The sequence below is a fragment of the Strigops habroptila genome, chromosome 14 (assembly GCF_004027225.2).
Source record: "Strigops habroptila isolate Jane chromosome 14, bStrHab1.2.pri, whole genome shotgun sequence".
Classification (NCBI taxonomy): domain Eukaryota; kingdom Metazoa; phylum Chordata; class Aves; order Psittaciformes; family Psittacidae; genus Strigops; species Strigops habroptila.
The window spans coordinates 9,890,872-9,909,550 of record NC_044290.2 but is presented as its reverse complement, the minus strand read 5'-3'; the positions used below and the strand labels follow the sequence as shown (position 1 = coordinate 9,909,550).

Below are 18,679 nucleotides of genomic sequence, written 5' to 3'. Positions count from 1 at the left end.
TGCATAACCACCGCTGAACACGGCATTACCTCCGCGCGCGATTTGCATCGCGGGGAGCGGCTGCCAGGTTTACTTTCATCTGTGTCTTAGGAACATCGAGGAAGCAGTGTTGCTGTAAATACATCAGCCCTTATTTCCTCCCTGCAACGCTCTGTCTCATCACTGTGTTCTCTGGAGCTACAGCTGCTCAGAGTAAACCCTGGTACCTCTCAGCCTGGGGAGGACAAATAACAGACACCAAGCGCTTAAGGAGAGACCCCACCAGGATGCGGCCTTCATCCCTCCATGGGCAAGAACAGGTTAAACTCAAAGGCGACTGTAGATGCAAAATGTGAACTTGGCTGGGGCACAATGCCTTCTCCCCCTGCTCCATCCCTTCCCAAAGCTCAGCTGTGGCCTGAGCCTCCCAAAAGTCCCATCCCCAGAGGAGGATCCAGACCGACTCCCAAGCCTAATCTCCCCTCTAGTCTTCCAACACCACAGCACAGCACAGATGACAAGTCAGGATACAAATAAAACCATCCATAATTGCACATCGTTAATTACTGAGGGTGTTTGGGTTTCTTGGAGAACATCAGGTTGTGAAGAGTCTCAGTCAAATAGCCCTTAGGGCATCCAAATCAAGGCAAGCATCAAAACCCATAGCTGTTTTGAAAACACAGCTTCAAATCCACACTGTGGAGGGGAAAGACTTTAACCTGCCTGCCCAGTAAATAACATGCCCTGGAAGGGCTCCTCACCACAAAGCAAGGGCAAAGGCTGCGACCTCGGGGGTACAAACATCTGCAGGAGCCTCCAGGGGCTCCCAGGACAAATAGAGGGTGATTTCAAGAACCTTTAACCACAGCCTTCACCCCAACACTGGCAGTAGCCACCACACCACAGGCAAGCAAGGGAGGTGTTTCCTCCACTGTGTTTGCTCTGTTGCTCTCCCAAGCCTAGTCTTTTGTGCCCATGCAGCGTAGCTCTGAGCCTGCACTTGGCATGGGATGCATTTTACAGAATTGTTTTTCACCAGCTTGGAAACAATTAGAAGAAAAGTCAACTTTGTCAATAAAACATGATGGATAACTGCAACCTCTGAACATATTTTTAGCTAGACCAAGCCAACATATAACATGTAATAATGCTTTTATAGCGATGAAGCAGTATTGCAGGCAAGTAAAGTGTGCAAAGAGGGAGTGAAAGCAGCAAAAAGTAGAATTAAAAATGTAATCATCACAAATTTAAAAGAGAAGGTAAATACACACATTATTATTGACCTAAGCCCTGAGTTCAATTCCAAATGGGATAGAAGACTGGTGCTCAATAAAGACAGATTTAAGAGAATGCATTATAATTAGAATCACAGAATTAATCCCAGTCTATTTAATAATGTCCTGTTGAATTAACTTGGTATTATTTTCATGAGACCTTAGAGAAAATCATGATGATGAGTGAAAGTAGGAAATTACAACCTGTTGTGAGATTGAGGGAATTTGGTCTGTTCTGCTTAAAAACATTTAATCAGAGGGGATCTGAGCACAGTCAGTAAGAATGCAGAAGAGGATTCAGTAATATTTGGGTAGCAGTTCTTTTTCTAGTAGAGATGGTTTATTTCAGCCAAACCCACTGTATCTGAAGCGGATAATTAATTCAGGGAAGTTTTAGGAGTGGTGTCCCTGGGCCATTCCAAGTCCCTCTTTGTCTTTAAATCTCTAAAAACAAGTTTCTAAGCACCCATGCAGCTATTTCACAGCTTAGCACTCATATGAGTGCGTGTACATTTACTTGGAAATGGCTGCCATATGAAAGAAAGAGAAATAAAGTTCTGTAGACCCAGAGAGACCTGCACACATGGATTAGAAAGCTTCTAGCAGTCACATGAACTTAAAAGTATTATTTCAGTTTAAGCTTAGCATTTCTCACCCTCTTCCTTACAACAACTATGTACTTTATAGTGACTATCTGGCCAAAACCCAGCATCTTCTGTAACAACAGCACTTGGAGGCAAAGGACTATCAGTCCCTCCTCCACCAAGCACCTCCCATGCCATTCTATAGGTTTAATATAACAGCAGCCACCATTTCCAAAAAACCACGTGCATATTGCAGAGGGTCTTCCTCTGCAAAGATAAAATGAGGCAGATCGATACAGTCTGGCATTGCCTGGAAAGAAAATATCAACTCCCACCAGATATATACGAAGGAATGTAGTCTATAGTCCTTACTAGATCCATCAGAAAGGTTAAATAACTTGACTCCACCAACACATCACAATGTCCTACCAAAACACAAACCCACTCCACACAGAATGCTGCCTCTACCAGTATAAAACCCCATCAACTTACTGCAGTGTAAGATGTTCTGTTGTCCTTTGCAGACAAGATGCTTGCATGATCCTTTCTACAGCAAAGCTGGAGATGCTGATGCGGAGGGCTGGATGCAGAGCTCATGGAGTGCTGAAGGTAAAGATGTGGTTGGACTCAATGATTTTAAAGATCTTTTCCAACCTAAATAATTCTATATGTAGAATTCAGCTCCTTAGAGGAGAACTGCCTTGCTCTGAGGAAAACCTGAGCACAAACCAGCTCAGGTATAAGCTGCACTAAAGGCAGAAGCTACTCATCAAACCCAGCTGTGGGTCTGAAACCCCCAGAAGGTTTATTAGCACACCCAAGCATGGGGATGGGCCTGGAGTTAAGTGCAGGGTTAAGGTTAAGTGTTTGCACATGTGCTTTATTGAATTAGGGCCAAAGGTTCAGGTGGGATGTGCCCTGCTAGGAACTGGCTGGTTTGTTTTCCTGCTTTTTGTCTACAGTCTGGTAGGTCCTTACTGTTTTGCACTTGTTCAGATGCTGCCACAAACAGCATTAAAAATGAAAGATGTTTCTCAAATTATTTCAAGTGCAAACCACTTGATTTTGTGTTATTTCCACTTGGGTTTGAAATAACACAATATGAGTGTGGATAAATTCACACAACCTGATTTTAGGACTTCCAGAAATGTTTCCATAACCACCTTTAACTGGAGTGCCCACGCTGCTCTGTGAGAGGGGGAAAAACCAACACACCATGAGCTCCTCAGCAGAGGTCACTGACAATTTCAGCTGTAATATTCAGCTTTATTAGAAGCAGCAATTAACAGTAAATGGAGTTGTTGAATGTTTGCTCTGTGCCTGGATGCCCAGTGGCCAAATCATCTGGTTTCTGGTGCCATAAATGCTCTGTGGGCCCCATAGACAAGTGCTTGGGGAAATTCATCCTCTCTGGTGCTCAGAGCACCTAGAGTAGGCATTTTGCTGCAATACTCAGCTACAGACTATGGAGAGGGATTTAAATTTCATACAGTGCCAGCCTGGAATTTACAGTATGTTTCAGGTATCCGAATCCTGAGGGGCTTTATGTTATACCCAGTGTTACCAGACCTCTGCCATGGTGTGCAGCTCCTGCCTCCCAGTGCCAATTCCCCATTCCTTCACTGCCCCACTGCACTCTCCTCTCCTGGGAACCTGGGACAAGTGACATTCCATCTGCTACAGCCCAGGGAAGATGAGGGAGAGGGGAGGGAGAGCTGATTAAAATCAGAGTTTTCATTCAGAGTTTTCATGATAGATTCAAATCTATACTGAAATTAGTCACCCAATGAGCTCATCCAACAAAGATGAACAAACAAGAAGATGACAAGCAAGTGTCGATAAGTCTCAGAAGATGTAACATCATTCCTGAGCACAATTAAACACAGCCTTACAAACATCCAGGCTCTGACTGATCATAAAATCCATATGGAGTCATTAGCCTTCTTAGGTCTCTTTTTCCACCACCATTAGATGCAGAATGAGAGCCTGACTGTGTAAAAACTTACTGAGATTTAGGTGGGCTCTGAATTTAAAGTGCCATTTCTGAGGAATTCCCTTCTAAAAATGCTTGTTCTGGAAGTCACCTGTGAATCCACAGGCCACTGCAGACAAACTCCCTCAAGTTAATCGAGTTAACAGCTGAGTCTGTGCTACAGTTAATGGTGGAGGTCTATATCAGTATTGAGTCTTACCGGGTAGGTGCTACCTCTCAGGAGATACAGATTGTCAGCTAAACCTCATCAAACATGACCTGCACCTTCCAGGAGTTCTCAGCATTGGTCCTCTGTGAAGAGACAAAGGTGGTATTACCGAATCCTCAATTTCAGCTCAGGATCACTCTGACAGACAGATTTCTTATGGATTCTAGGTCTAGAATTTTAATAAATTCCTTGAAGCCTTTTTGGGCAAAACTGGACAAAGTGAACTTCAGCATTAGTTTGGCTTAAATAAGAACACCACAGAATTAGGACGAACAACCTTCTTTTGAAATGATGGCCAAATCTGCCTGTTATTAAACTTTGATACCACGTTTCAAATGGGAGAAAAAGAAGATTCCTAAAGTATAAATCTGGTGAATAGAGGTTATGAAGTTGGAAGTGGTGTAACCTAACTGCCCAGCTGAGATTAAGGTATTCCTTTACTTTGCTCACTCTACAAACACACGTTTCCTTGTTTTCAGTCCTAAGTACTGAGACTAAGTGTGATACATGTGCTGACATAATACAGGTTCATGGAATAAAGGCTGCATCAGCAGAGGTCAGGATCAGGGGCTGCAAACAAGCGCATGACACAAGAGCTTCACTCTTCTCTGTTCCCATGTTTGCCTGTCAGTGAAGGAGAGATCATCTTGTGGTAGCAAGTGGTAAATAAGTGATACTTTGTCCAGGAGCTTGCCTTATTTACATTATTACAAATGTCAGATAACACAAAAGGGAGCTGCGTCATTCCTATGTCAAAGTGGTACAAGCTGCTCCCAAACGCCGCGCACTCCCTGTCCTCTCACACAAGACACGTTTTTGCAGGATCAGATCCTTATTCAGTTCTTTCAATGCTTTTTCACACAAAACGATTTCTAATTTAGGGAGGAAAAATGTTATTGAATTATCTTTTTTTGGTTTGAGTTGACCAACTGCACATCTTCCACTGGCTCCATCAAAGAAGCCACCAGTCCCAGAGCACATCGAACTTTAAGTGGGCTGTAGTTGGCAGACTTAAAATTGATCATGCGTTTTAGCTTCAGTAACTTGCAATTTCTGCACCCTTTGATAGCGCGCTTTAAAGAACAAGTCTTCTTTAATGACAAAGGCTTAAAAGAAATGACCTCTCTGAACAAAATATCAAAGCTTAGAAATGATAGTTCCTTGGAAAATAAAGTCTGAATTAAAGTGACCTTGTGTTCTGAAACTTTCTCATACAATATCTGACGCCTTTTCCTTTGTACCCTCAGAACAAGACCAAGTATAATTTAGTAGCGTGGTGCCTCCAGTACATTTTGTGATTTGGGAAGGACTTGCAGTGCACAAAGATAATTAAAGGAAATAAATCAGATCCCATGTACACTCTCCATCAGGACTGCTCGTCACTAGAATCAAAGCTGTGCATGGTTTTCAGGAAATTCAATGAAACACTGCAAGATATCCTAGTGATTGCAAATATTTTCTTCTAGTGACAATAAAATCCTTTTCTCTGCAGCAAAATCATTTCTTGGTTTGAAAGCACAGTCAGCAGAGATTTGGGCAAGTACCAGGAGTATCTACTGTCACCAGCACAATTAAAGCACTGTTGCAGCAGAAAGCAGAGGGCTGGGAGGAGGAGGGAGGTTGTATCCCTTTTCTTCCAACTGCACCAGAAATGAGTGTATTTGTTACCTGTAACACAAGAACTGTGAGTGGCACTGAAATAACGTGTCACCTTGATTAGGGTCACCTCCCTTGGTACTGGTGAAAAATGTTATGGTACCCCTTTTTCTTGTGGGGTTTTATATAAAGTGAAACAAATCTTCTTTCACAGAGCAAAACCAGTAAAATAAATAAGAAGTACAAATAAAGCTGTAACCATACTCAAGCTGGTTTCACCAGAGCTTGTTTTGTGGACAATGAAGCCAACTACTAGCCGCTGGCAATTCCTTACCTAGCAGATGAAAGGAGAAGTAGAGAGCAGGTAATATGTATGAAAACATTTCTAATTCTGCCATTTGGACACTACTTGTTATAAAAGTGATCAAAGAAATGTTAACAACTACGAGAGAACTCCAACCAACCTGGAGTTTAAGTTCTTATCAGGTTTACAAGCGCCTTCAAAATGGTCCTCACGCTGTGTTTGATGTAGGAGAGAGTTTCCCACAGTTTAAAAACTCCCTGATTGACCAACATGTACATTTCTGAAACTGCTTTTTGATCATCAATGACATCAGCAACCCAAGTCCATCAAAAGTAAGGAAATTGAAGCCTGAATTCAACTAGCTAGAAGAGGGTCCATGTCTTTCTGTCTGGACATATTCCCCTTACTGCTTTCGAAAGCACTGTAACCACCTGGAATTCATGCAGACACACAAGCAGAACAGCAATATTAAAAATGCCTTATTTCCTTCATGCATGAGAAGAGAGATTTCACTGTCCTCCTGCCTATTAGGACACAGGGCAATACCCAGCAGGTAAATCCCAGCGCGAGCTCTTGGTGCTCCTCCCGAAGAGTGCAACCATCACTGTCCTGCACCTCTCTGTGTAGATGATAGAATGGTTTGGGTTGGAAGGGACCTTAAAGCTCATCTAGTTCCAAGCCCCTGCCACGGGCAGGGACACCTCCCACTAGAGCAGGTTGCTCCAAGCCCCGTCCAACCTGGCCTTGAGATGCTTTTGTTGAAAGTCAAAAGAATGGATACTGAGGCAATCTGCAACGAGAGAATTAAATTCTGTCATTCTTATTTTTCATCATCATATAACCTTAAACGTTGACTAAGTTTAACATTTAAGAACTACTGCAGACAAAAGCGATGTGAAGAAGCTTATGGTCTTTGTACAACCAGCCAAATCCATTTCATTTTACTGCTCACAATGAACTAAATGCATCCTAACAAATTCCTCTTACCAAAACTCCCCGTTGCCCCAGGCGAGGCTTTGTGGCACCTGCCGTAGCACCTCCTCGCTTATCAGAGCCATGACAACCCCTTATCTATAATGAGAAGAATCACTTGTTGATTCCAGGAAGGTGGAAAACCTGCCCAGGCTCAGACCAGGCTGACAATCAGCAAAGCTGGAGCCTGTGTTTGGCAAGGAGCTCCCTGCTGGTGCTGCCAGGCGGAGGGGTGGATGGAGCCCAGCCTGCCAAAGCCTCTCCTCATTGATCTCCATCCAGGCAGGATAAGAGCGCAGCTGGAGAGCTGGGAGTTGGGACAGCCACATCCAGCCACGGGCACTCAAGGACCCTCTGAATCCTGCCTGGATCACAGTGCCACCGGGGCGAGGGAGGAGAGGTGGCTGTCCCCATCTGCAGTGAGAGAGAGGGTCTCACTACTGCTGCCACAGCTGGACTTGGAAGCAAGGATTTTCTGGCCCCTCACAAGCATTCAGACCATTAACTGTGCCTCGATACGAACACTGCCAGCAGGATGGTGCCTAGGGAAGAAAAAAGCTATTCTTGTATTCGGCATATCTAAATTTACAGATTACAAATGTACTAATGTACACGCTGGCTCATGGATGGCCAAGAGATAAGGAAGCTTTCCTATGCCTGGGAGGCAGAGCCAGCTATGAAGACAATTCCTTGTCCGGATCCTTCAGCTTTCCACTGCTGCTCAAACCTCATCCCTGCAAACCAAATCTGCTTACGTTTAACCTGGATCATCCAAGAGAGCCTGCAGAATCAAGGCTGTATCAGTTATGACTCTTTTTCAATAATAGCCTATAACTGTGTTATCAGTACATGACAAAGGACTTTCCCTGTGACCAGCATATGCAACCCCAGCCACAGATATAACTGGCATGATGGCTGCATTTCTCATCATGGTGTTTTCATTCTTGATCCAAGACTTTTCCTTTAAAGACAGCACAAAAATATCTCCCCAGTTCACAAAGCCATACAAACCCCTCACGGGCACTGTGGCTACTGAGGTGAGTGAGATGCCCAAGCAGGACAATAATGTCAAAACAAAACAGTACAAAATAATAATATTTTAATATTATGTAAACACATGGACACAAAGCAATGTCAAAATATGTTAAAATATCTGGGACAATAATAACAGAAAATGGGGTTTTCTTCATGTATAAAAGTGAAAAGAACGGTACTGGGAAGTAATAGCAAAAATATTAGTAAAGGAAACTAGGGGCTCAGTAAGCAAGCTCAGCATGGAGTCAAACACACAGTACATTGAAAGAGTATGTCTGTAATAAGATAATGATAAAAAAATAATGGAAGGAAGATACAACTAAAAACATGCTGGCACGAGCAATGAATGTGTTTTCATGAACTTCATTTTATGCACTAACAAAATAGCCACTGATCTTTGCATTTGAATTTACAAGAGCCAAATCTTCAAACCTATTCAAAGCAGTCCATTTGGCAACCGAAGAAATCCAACAGCTCCAGCAGCTACCTGAAAATGAAGAGATTCTCATTAGTTATATCTTATTATTTTAACTATAAAAACACAACAGGATTGGGTCCAGCAATGGGGCTGGATGTGGCCCCACTGCTGTCGGGTGTTCAGGTGCACGCAGGGAGCTGCATCAAATCTGCGGCCACGGGCATGCATGTGTGTTAAAGCAGCAAAAAGCAGTTCTTCAGTAAATGAGGTTCAGGTAAATGGTAACACAAAAGGTAATGTGAATGTAGACTTGGAAAAAAGATCTGGCCAGGAAGGTGATTTTCCTGAAAAGAAGCAGCACAAAAGCTTCTCCAAGTCTCGGAGCAAACACTGCAGCAGCCCCGCTGGGAGAGGAGCTGCTGTGTGCCGTGCTGGCTCCATCCCTGCTTCCTCTCCATCAGGACATGGCTGGGGCTCCTTCCACCTCAGTGTTTCAGTCCTCTGTGGCCTGGCCTGCTCTAATGTTATATGACTATTCATCTTTTTAAACAGCTATTTTCCTAACTGTGAAGACACTAATTCAGAATAAGCTTGAGACAAAACGCATCCCTTGGTAACGCTGCTGCTGCTGATGGAAAGAGTCTAGAGACTGCATTACAGCTTCAGATTTATCTGACAAAGTTACCTACACTGGACATATTACCAAGAATCTATGATATTTTCAATTTCTAATTAGCTTTAGCTAATTCTCATTAACAAATAGCTCAGGATTAATATTTTCAGACAACTTTCACACTGCTAACATTTTTACAAAGGCTTAAATATCTTACAAATCCTTACACTATTTTTACAAGCACACATTCTTCTTTGCAAGAAACCCTCGTGTGAGCTATGAAAATATCATCAAAGCCTATAAATACAAAAAAGATGGAGTGGCTTTCCTAGGAAGTTTCCTTTTACTCACCTCTCCATGTGAATCACTTACTCTAAAGGCACAGCCAGGCTTTTTATTGCTGCAGCACTCGCCATAATTTATATTGGAGGGTGTAAACGGCTGAAAAAAAGCTCAGGCTCATGAAGATCCGGTACTTTGAAGATGTGATCTGTAATATTATGCATTGCATCATTGTTTTCTATCTTAAAAGGAGGTGGCATCACCACAGAGCTGCAGCTGTGCACCGAGCCACTGTCTCATCATGAATGTCGAGGCAAAGCCCAGACTTGTAATGCACCTGCAAGTTCTCTAATCTTGCTCTAATAGTACTGACTAAGCAGTGGGAAAGTTCTCAGACGCTTGTTTACTGAAAATAAGGATCTTTTCAAAGTGCAACTGTATTTGAGTGTTTTAATTAAGCTGTAAAACCTCAATAACTGGGATCCACAGGTGTGAAATGGTACAAATTGATCAAAGATAATCACGTACCTTCTGGCCTGGTAGACGTTCAGCTCTTCCTGGAGGACAGAGACTCTTTTCTGCAGAATATTTACCTGTAAAATACATCCCACATGAAAATGGTGGACAAAATTGTAATTAATAAATCTGTGCTCATTTCATAAAAGGTGTTTTTCTGGTCCGTCCTGCCTAAATAAAGTGCAATTCAGCTGCAAACTAGAATTAATGCTTGGTAGAAGACTGTTAGTATGGCTTCCCTGGCCCTGCTCCAGCTGCACGCTGCCTACTCCTTTAGAAACAGAGGAAAAGTTTTTAAACTCAGCTGGCGGTACCACCAGGGTTATACAAGGGTTTGGGAGCTCCACGTCAACTGTCAACTCCCATATGATGCCTGCACTCTGATCCCTGCGCTTTTGCTCTTGTGATGAAGGTACTCACCTGGACTTCAAGCATATGAAAATGAATGTTTATTAATACACTGTGGCCCCTTCTGGAAGACTCACCAGGAGCAGACAATTGGGAGCATGCTTTATATTTAGCAATGGTTTCAGAAAACTTTGCCCAAGCCTCAAGTATTTTCTTCTTTATTTTTATCACGGCTCGGTGTTTTCACCCAGCCTATCCTCTTCATCCTCCTCCAACAATAAATAATCCTGACAGGTGCAGAGATTCCACTGCCCTTCTTGTCTGCTGTTTTCAAACAGGAATTCCAACTATTTTCAAAGACCAGGACACCTGTGCTTCAGTACAAGCCCTGCTCACTGAGTGGTCTGTCCCGCTGGAAATACAGCCAGCAGCGATGTGTTTCTGGGATAGCACCCAGGTTTTCATGTGTGTAGTTACTTTTACTCTTTTGAAATGCTGCTCCTGCTCACAGAAGCCCTGCAGGTGGGTATCAGATTCTCCTTTTTTTCTTTCTAACTCATTAAAAGGTGTGGTATTCTTGTATTGGCTCCGGAGTAACGCTTCCTACCAGACAGAGCTAATAGACAACCACACTTTAAAAATAGCTTTTTACTATCAACTGGAAATAGATTTCCCCAATAGATCTTTAACTCCTGATTTCCCACAACTATTTAAATGAGAAGGATTTCCATTAGGTATCCCTTGATACGTAAGCAGAGGGTTTACAACCACAGTGTTGAAATTGTGTCACTACCAGCACACAGGAATATGGAAGTTTTCCCTATGAATATTTCCTACTTCTATTAAAGGCACACTTTGCCAGGGGAAGTGTCCCATGGATAGCAAAAAACCCTACAGAATAACCCTTACGTGCTGTAAAGAAAAAATACAGAGGGAAAACCCCCAAATACATTAAATTCCCAACCATCTCCATGGAGAGAGGCTGCGTAAAAAAAAGAAATGGAGTTTGTGGATGTATAACTTCTTGGAAAACAGTCCAGACAGTTGGTATAAGGCGTGTGCTGGTACCAAGCCTACATGTGTATCCTGTCCTCAGGGCTTTGCTCTTCCCAGTGCTCCTGGCCAGCTCTGAGTCACCAGCACTGCTCTGTCTTCCTCTCACTTCTTCCCTCCAGCCCAGGACAGATCCCAGTCCTTCCCAGCACGTTTAAATGCATAGTCCTGCCCTGAGCCATATGTGAACACTGACACTGTTTTCTTTGGATTACCGTTATTCCACACCTATGATCACCTCTCTGTTGCTTTTTACCCTTCCCCATGTGAGTTCAGGCAACGATGACATTTTGTTCTCTTCCAGCTCCTAATATACTGAATAGGAAAGCATCAAATAACTTCTGCAGGAACCATGAACAAGAAAAACACGCAGTTCATTAGCAGTTCCCTATTTACAATGACATTTTGGTATTGAACAGTCTATTTCATAGAAATAATATTGATTCTGCATTATTCTAGGTGAGCTAGTGTTTTAAATATTAAAGATTAAGCATTACAGAAGGCTGTTAGAGCCTCTTCATATAGGAAAATGTAGAAATAACACACTGATCATTTGGACCAGTATCTTAAATGTTATATCCCATTTTCTTTATTATATAGGCTGGAAAGAAAAGAAAATTACTTCCAATTGTCTTCTACACCCTTTACATGCAACCTTTAAATGATTCCTTCAGGAGAAACAGGGTAAGGAAGATGAGAGATAACTGTGTGCTGTATTTGAAAGGTTGAGAAAAAAGCCTAATACTGAATAGAGCATAACTTCTACTTTCAACTGCCAACTGAAGTAAAATCTGGGATCAAAAGATACAATGTGGTAGCTCTCAAGGTGAGGAAACTGGAGGAGAAAAGCCTTGTGAGAGATGACTGAACGAGAAGCATGTAAGTGCTGCCATGATTTGGTTTTAAGACTTATTCAGTCTTTTTAGCTAAGTTTTAGACAGTCAGAATGTCTTGTCTAGACAAGATGGCTTTTATCCAATTCAAAAAGTTAAAGATGAATAATGAGAATTTACCTGAGATTTCAAAGATACAATGGTGTCTTCAAGTTCCTGTCTCAAAGTTGCTGGCATCAGGCCTTTGAGTGTGGCTTCATATTCTTGTCGTATATGGGTCATCTGTAATAGAACAAAGTACATTTATATATAGATGGCTACTCTTGGAAGCTGCAGAGTAAAGTTTTTGCTTCTTTTGCCGAAATTGGGGTCCAAATAAACACAGAATTTTTGTGATATCAAGGGAATGGGAAGGAGAGAGAAGAAAGATCAGCAAAAACCTGTAAAGAACAAATGAGGTTAAAAAGAAGAAGAGAAAAAGAAAACATTAAGAATAAAGAATATATGAAGAGGAGGAAGAAATAATGAAAAGGGAATAGCGAGGCATTTGCTGGGACATAGGCAGAAGCAGCAATAATAATTCCTAAATCTATCTCAATAGAGCATTTATACAGATGTATACTTTGCAACTGATAGTCAGAAGTTTTCTTTTTGTCTTTGGTGGGATCTGAACCAGGTCAGTAAAGCGATATTTGCCCTTTACTCCCTCAGACAAGGTGAATTATTGTTTCCCAAGATCCGTTTACAACATTTCTCAACTTGCAGGTGCTTTTAAGGACTTTTTCAGTCATCATGCAACTATTTTTCATTGCATTTTGTGTCTTTCTCAACTTCATTGAGGCTACAGGACTTTCAAGAACTAGGTTTGAGCATCTCAGACACGTTACAAGATCAGATGTTCAGACCAAACCGATTACATTTAAAGAAGGACTTTAGCCCATAACTGTATTCAACAGATGCTGAGTAAACAGTACAAAGCAGGGCTATATTAGGACAGATTAGCTGGAAGGATTGTGCTTTGTATCTCTCCAGTGTGGTTGTATTTGCTGAACCTTGACCCAGGAAAAGCTTTATTACTTGGTTGAATCAGTGCCTCCCATCTGTACTTAGCTTCCAATAGGATTAACCTCTTAATTCAAATTAAGCGAGTACTTAGGTGTTTTTCTGGACTAGCAGCTGAACATGTAAATAAAGGATAAAAGAGATTCAGTATCAGATTAACTTATAAACTATCTTCAAACTTTCAAACCAAATCTATTTTTCCAATGGTTTACACACCAACGCCGTTTTGTGCTGATTTTGTTATAGTTACCAAATTGCTTAAATCTACCATTGCAACCACAAATCAAAACCTCAGCCCTACCGCTGAAGAAGCCACGAGTTGCAGCTTCCAGCTCCCGGCTCGCAAGGAGCGTACGCGCTGAGACACGTGAGAACCACACAGCAAGTTCACGGTGAGACGTGCCAAGTACCAACTCACGGTAGAAAGCAGGTTGTGCCAAAATCTGCATTATGCATAACACAATTATCAATACAAAAGGAATAAGACAATCTGATGAAACTTTAGGAAAGTTCTATGAGTCATTCCGACACGCAGCACAAATCTCCACATCTCTATGCAAATAGGCAATTAGAGGCTTTCCTTGTGAACTGCAAGTGAGTGTTGCCACTATGTAAATCTATAGAAAAAAACAGATGGTGAGACAGGAAACCTTGCTTGAACTCTGCCTGTGTAGAAGCTAGTGATCAGAATTTATGGGTTTGAAAGTTACTCCAATAAATTTACGCTACCATTTCTATAAAGGCTTACAAAGTTATGCATAGGTGCTTTGCCAGGATAAATATTTTCTGAGCCAACAGCTCATTTGGGTGGGGACCTTGATAGAGCAGAAACGTATATTTCAGTTAATTCAACATGTTACATTTGCTCTTGGTGAGATGGGAGCAGAAACAGGCAGCTAGAAGAGCAAAATGCTTCTATTTCCTACGTTTTGAACAATAAAGATCTATTTCATGAGCAAGAGGATCTGGATGATCACTTTGGCAACATGTCGGGGTGACCCACCCAGCACAGAAACTCCACCTCACTCGCACTCAAGTGATGTGGATGTGAGGAGCTGAGCCTGGGCTCTGATATAACTCCCTACACCATGATCTAGCCATGCCTACAGAGCATCTAGGACTGACACCAGCTTCCTCAGGTGCCAGGCACACAGCAAGAGCCCCTTACCCCAATTTTTCCTAGAGGAAAGTCAAGCAAGTTTCATTCTAAGTACATGCAGCACAAATTTTAATACAGGTCTCTGATTGAAATAATAAGGTTCTAATTGTGCAACAGTCTTCTTTCAACCAGGTCACTGCACGTGGCCTCTAAATATGTGCTTCCATGACCATGTTTGCTGTTAACTCTGCAAAGCAGCAAGGGGATTGTTCCTGTTTGATAAAGGTGTTGGAAAAGTCAGGAAGAAATACATACTGTGCTTTAAAGTCTGGATGTATGGTACTGGGTTGGCTGAAAATGGAGGAAGAGAATGAGAAACAAGCCCTGGTAGCTGAAGTGTTGCTTGGGGCTGACTTCTTCCTCTATTCCACAGAGAAGACATGCACTTGGGATACAAGTGCAATTGTTTGTTTGCTAAGACAAACCATGTTACTTTCCTCTGTGCTCACTAATCATTGCATCACAATAAGATGAAAATAAGATCCCAGCTGTTTCCTGTCACATTATGATAAACAACACGCTGATATTTTTGGCTGAAGTTATTATCAAGGTTTACTGACCCAAGAGATTAACATAGTGAATGACAAAAACCTAAATCTCTTCTTATAACTGAAAAATAACATATAAGGGGCTAATGTGTCTTAATTCGAATGGGGGAAGGTTTTTAGTTTTTAACGCTTATTTTTGACCAATGAAAGCTGTGTCTGCAGAGAGTTCTCTCTGGTTTTTTGGTGCCTTAAAGGCTTTTTTGTTCTTTTATAGCCTCAAGCTGTCTCCCTAGGATCCACAAATAGTGTGTCTCCTCTTGCACTCTTGAGAGATGTTGAAAATTGCCATTCTTCAGCCCTCAGGAGGGCTTTAGCCTGCTGGATGGGGATAGCTCTATTTCATGTACCGTTGTGTTCGTTCTGCTTCAGTCCTGAGAAAGCTTCTTTTTTTCATTTGAAAATTTATTTTGGTGAGTTGATTTAATCCATGAACCCCCAGGAAGGTTTTTTATAGCTTTTAATATTAAGCTGCCACACTGGTCTTTGTTTATTCAGGTTGGTGGCTAACATATGAGGTTTAAAGTTTTACCATCAATCATCTTTGGTGTCAGTAAAAACGACTGAAAGCTGAGGCTGCCGCACATAGCTCATGTGTGCTTGGTCACACGATGAATTAGAGAAAACAAGAAGAGATAAATATTCACACAAAGTGATGCAGAAAGGGAAGTTACAATTCCCCAGGCTACAATGAGAACTTGTCATAGTTGAGCACTGACCATTCTCAAAAGAGATAAAAGTTGGTTTTGGCGCCCAAAAGAGAAATATCCAAACCTGAGCTTTCCAAACCAAGTAGTCAGGCCTGGCCCAATGCTTCTCAGTAGTGTAAGAGGAGTTTCTTCACTACTTCAAGGAGTTTTCAGGTGGCACAATTCAGTTTTGCAGCTCTATATTCTAAAAGCTTCAGAGGGATGTTGGTTCGAAGAAGATGGGAGCACAGAACTGATGGAACCCATTGGCATTTAGCTGTACTGTAGTCACTCTCCTTTCTTTTTGAAAGAAACAACCTAAGCACATCGAGAAGAAATACAGTAACTTCAAGATGACCAGATTCATTTTAATCCAAGTGCTGAGAACAGCCTTCAAGGCAGAGGATACTCTGCTTCTCTTCTGTGCTTTGCTGTACAGTCACAACCACACCATATCTTACTCAGATTCCCAATAGCCAGCTCTCCCCTTCTTACTTCTGAGAGGTCTGTAATGCTGAGTTTACCATCCAGAGCACACTGGCCCTGGTACAAGATCCCTGTCTTGTTAAAAACTAAACAAATGCAATCTTCTCCAGATCTCCTAACTGTAAATTACTTTATTTGAACCAAAGGAAAATGCAAAAGTAACTCTCAAGTATACACTGCCAGAGCAAATGAAGGGACCACAGAGGAGTTGTTCAAGTTCCTTTAGAAAATATAAATCTCATCTCGAAGGGAATGAAGTTAACATTTTGTTTATGTCGGATAAGAATCAAAAGGCAGTTCATTAACTAAGGTGTTGTGGGTTTTTTAGTATCTTAATTTCTGCCTGTTTATGATATGTATGAAGGATAATAATTCCAGGTGTGCCAGGAAATATGAGGATAGTGACCAAAAGGCATAATTAGGATCATGTAATTATTATCCAATTTTCTCCATGTTTCAGGGGGAGTGAGATAAGTAATATCCTGACTCTCTCAAATCCTTTCCTGCATGATTTAAACAATGGTGTTATAAAGCTGTTTAAAAGAGAAATCTCTTTGAAAAGGTTATGCATCTGTTCCACAATATACATCTCTGAAAGCAGACATGAAAGATCTGCTGTAATAAATCTGAAGACAGGTTAGGGTACCAAAAAGGTAAAAATAACTCCTTCAGCCTTAGGCAAATCATTTAATCTCAGACTAAAGTCTCATCCTTCTAAATGAGGATAATAACAATAACATTGCATAGGTCAACTTCATTCAGATGGTGTGATTGCTGAAGTAATCTTCTGAGAGCACTTTGGAAAGGGCAAGTGAAGGACAAATTACTGCAGTGCCAGCCCAATTAAAAAAACCCCATCAACGAAACCCCAAAACCCAAACAACAACCCAAAGAATGTCAGTGATTAACCATGGCTTGCTTGTGTTCCCCTTTGCAGTGATTCCTCCTTTGCTTCTCGGCACTCCTAAACTCCAAGTGAGCATAGCTGTACTCCCACAGAACTGCTCCAAGTCTCTATGGGCCCGTTCCTCTATCAGCCCAGGGGACACTGGTCACTGTCTATAACCAAGGAACCAAATCCATTGAAATCTGAATTTCCTTAAATTTCAGCTCTCTCAGGTTTCTGTTGTTAGTTGGAGCTTGAAATCTTCTGAAACAATTTTTCCTACTGAAGAATCAACTCATGTATCCATTTTCTCAATGAAGAACAAGGTCTGAACACTTGCCTTTTCATGATATAACCAAATAGGAATATCCACTGCTTTCAGTCCACATCCTCTCTTATTTCAGGCAGTGGGAACTTCTGTTCCGACTGTGCAATGTGGGTTGAAATATGGTTCTTCCAGATTTAGAGAAATAGAACGCAATTTGATACAAATGTTCTCAAGTTCTTAAGAAAAGTAATGAATGCCATAAATTGTATGAATTTGGCTCAGTCAAAACCAGCAATGGAGCAAGATCAGGTGAGCGAGTTATTTTGTCAAGTGTACACCATGTTGCTCTCCACTGAGAAAATACTGCTGGAGAACCTCCCCTGTTCTGACAGTTTCAATAAAACATAAATTAGGAGCATAACTGTCCCCTTTGTTTCCCTGTCTTTAGCTAGTAAACCATCTGAGCATCCAAAACATTTTTGCCTCCTTGTTTTACTAACCCACAGGGACTTCCAGTTACTCCAAGCTGCTCACTGCACACTGAGCTTTCTGCTCTAAGTTGTCTTTTTTCCCCCAAACCTGCATCCAAAAGGCCTCATTGCTTCAGTGGCTTGTATTACAGTATCTTTCTTTTCTCAACCAAGGTCTCCCACCTGGAAAACGCTCTGTTCGTAGTTAAGCAATCCAAGTGTGTATCATTCATAGCTGCAAAGGAAGGGAAGGCAGGCAAAGGTTTTTAAGAGAAAAAACACCAGTGGGCTGCATATGGCAAGAACAGCATTCTTGGGATTACACGAGTTGGAGAGGAATAAAAGCTTTCACTGTCAACACCATAGAACAACCAGGAATGCTGTGGCTAGAAAATTCACGCTGTTCTCTCAACCTCCCCCTCTCCAGGGCTCCACTATTGTTCCGGCTGGGATTTGGAGGATCCTTGACTTCTTTTCCCCTCCTTCCAAATGACTCATCGCAGATGCCATCTTTGTTCCCGAGCACTGTGTCCTTCAGCTCGTCAGTGCTGCCTTTTCATCGGCTGGAGAGGTCATTGCTGCACCATGAGGATCCTCTGCTCTGTGGGGCAAAGGGGGCTCAGAGACACAGCTCACACCTCCTGACCTGGAGGAACAAAACCTGAACCAGCCCCACCGCTAAGCAGCACTGCTGGGCCAAAGCTGAAAACACATGGTGTTCATTTCTGGCTCTGTGGATTCCTAAAACGCTATCAAGATAATTAAGCCTGAAATAAAGCTATAAGCATCTCTGACACCACCACTGGAATGTATTTCTGTATTTCAGTTTTACATTCCAGCATGTGTTACCTTCTATATAATCCTTTCCATCCTGGGGAGGTTCAGCAAGTCAAGGTTCCAGTGTGTGATACACAGAGGTGCTGAGAGCTCACTAACAGCAGTGGGAGCTGACAAGGCTCAGCAGCACGCAGGATTAGGCTCAGCATTTTCACACTGACTGTGTGAACAAGCAAATCTTTGTAGATAATAATCAGAAGCTGCTTTTACTATCACCATTTCGCCTCTTTCAGGAACAAAAATCTAATCAGCATCTCAACTGGAAAATG

The 18,679-nt window shown here is 41.9% G+C and overlaps 1 protein-coding gene across 6 annotated transcripts in view; it reads right to left on the bottom strand.

Moving 5' to 3' along the window:
* Positions 1–18,679, bottom strand: part of CEP112 (centrosomal protein 112) — a 188,272-nt gene that overhangs the window by 19,272 nt on the left and 150,321 nt on the right. For 4 of the 6 annotated variants that reach the window (XM_030506576.2, XM_030506575.1, XM_030506577.1 and 1 more), the window contains 3 exons: positions 12,189–12,290; positions 9,787–9,851; positions 7,993–8,432 (listed from right to left, as the gene is read on the bottom strand). In XM_030506576.2, coding sequence (XP_030362436.1) covers positions 8,429–8,432; positions 9,787–9,851; positions 12,189–12,290 — 171 coding nt within the window. In that variant the 3' untranslated portion in view covers positions 7,993–8,428. Of the gene's footprint in view, positions 1–4,130; positions 6,729–7,992; positions 8,433–9,786; positions 9,852–12,188; positions 12,291–18,679 lie in introns of those variants that run through there. The other 2 variants (XR_003994413.1, XR_003994412.1) reach the window with 2 other exon arrangements.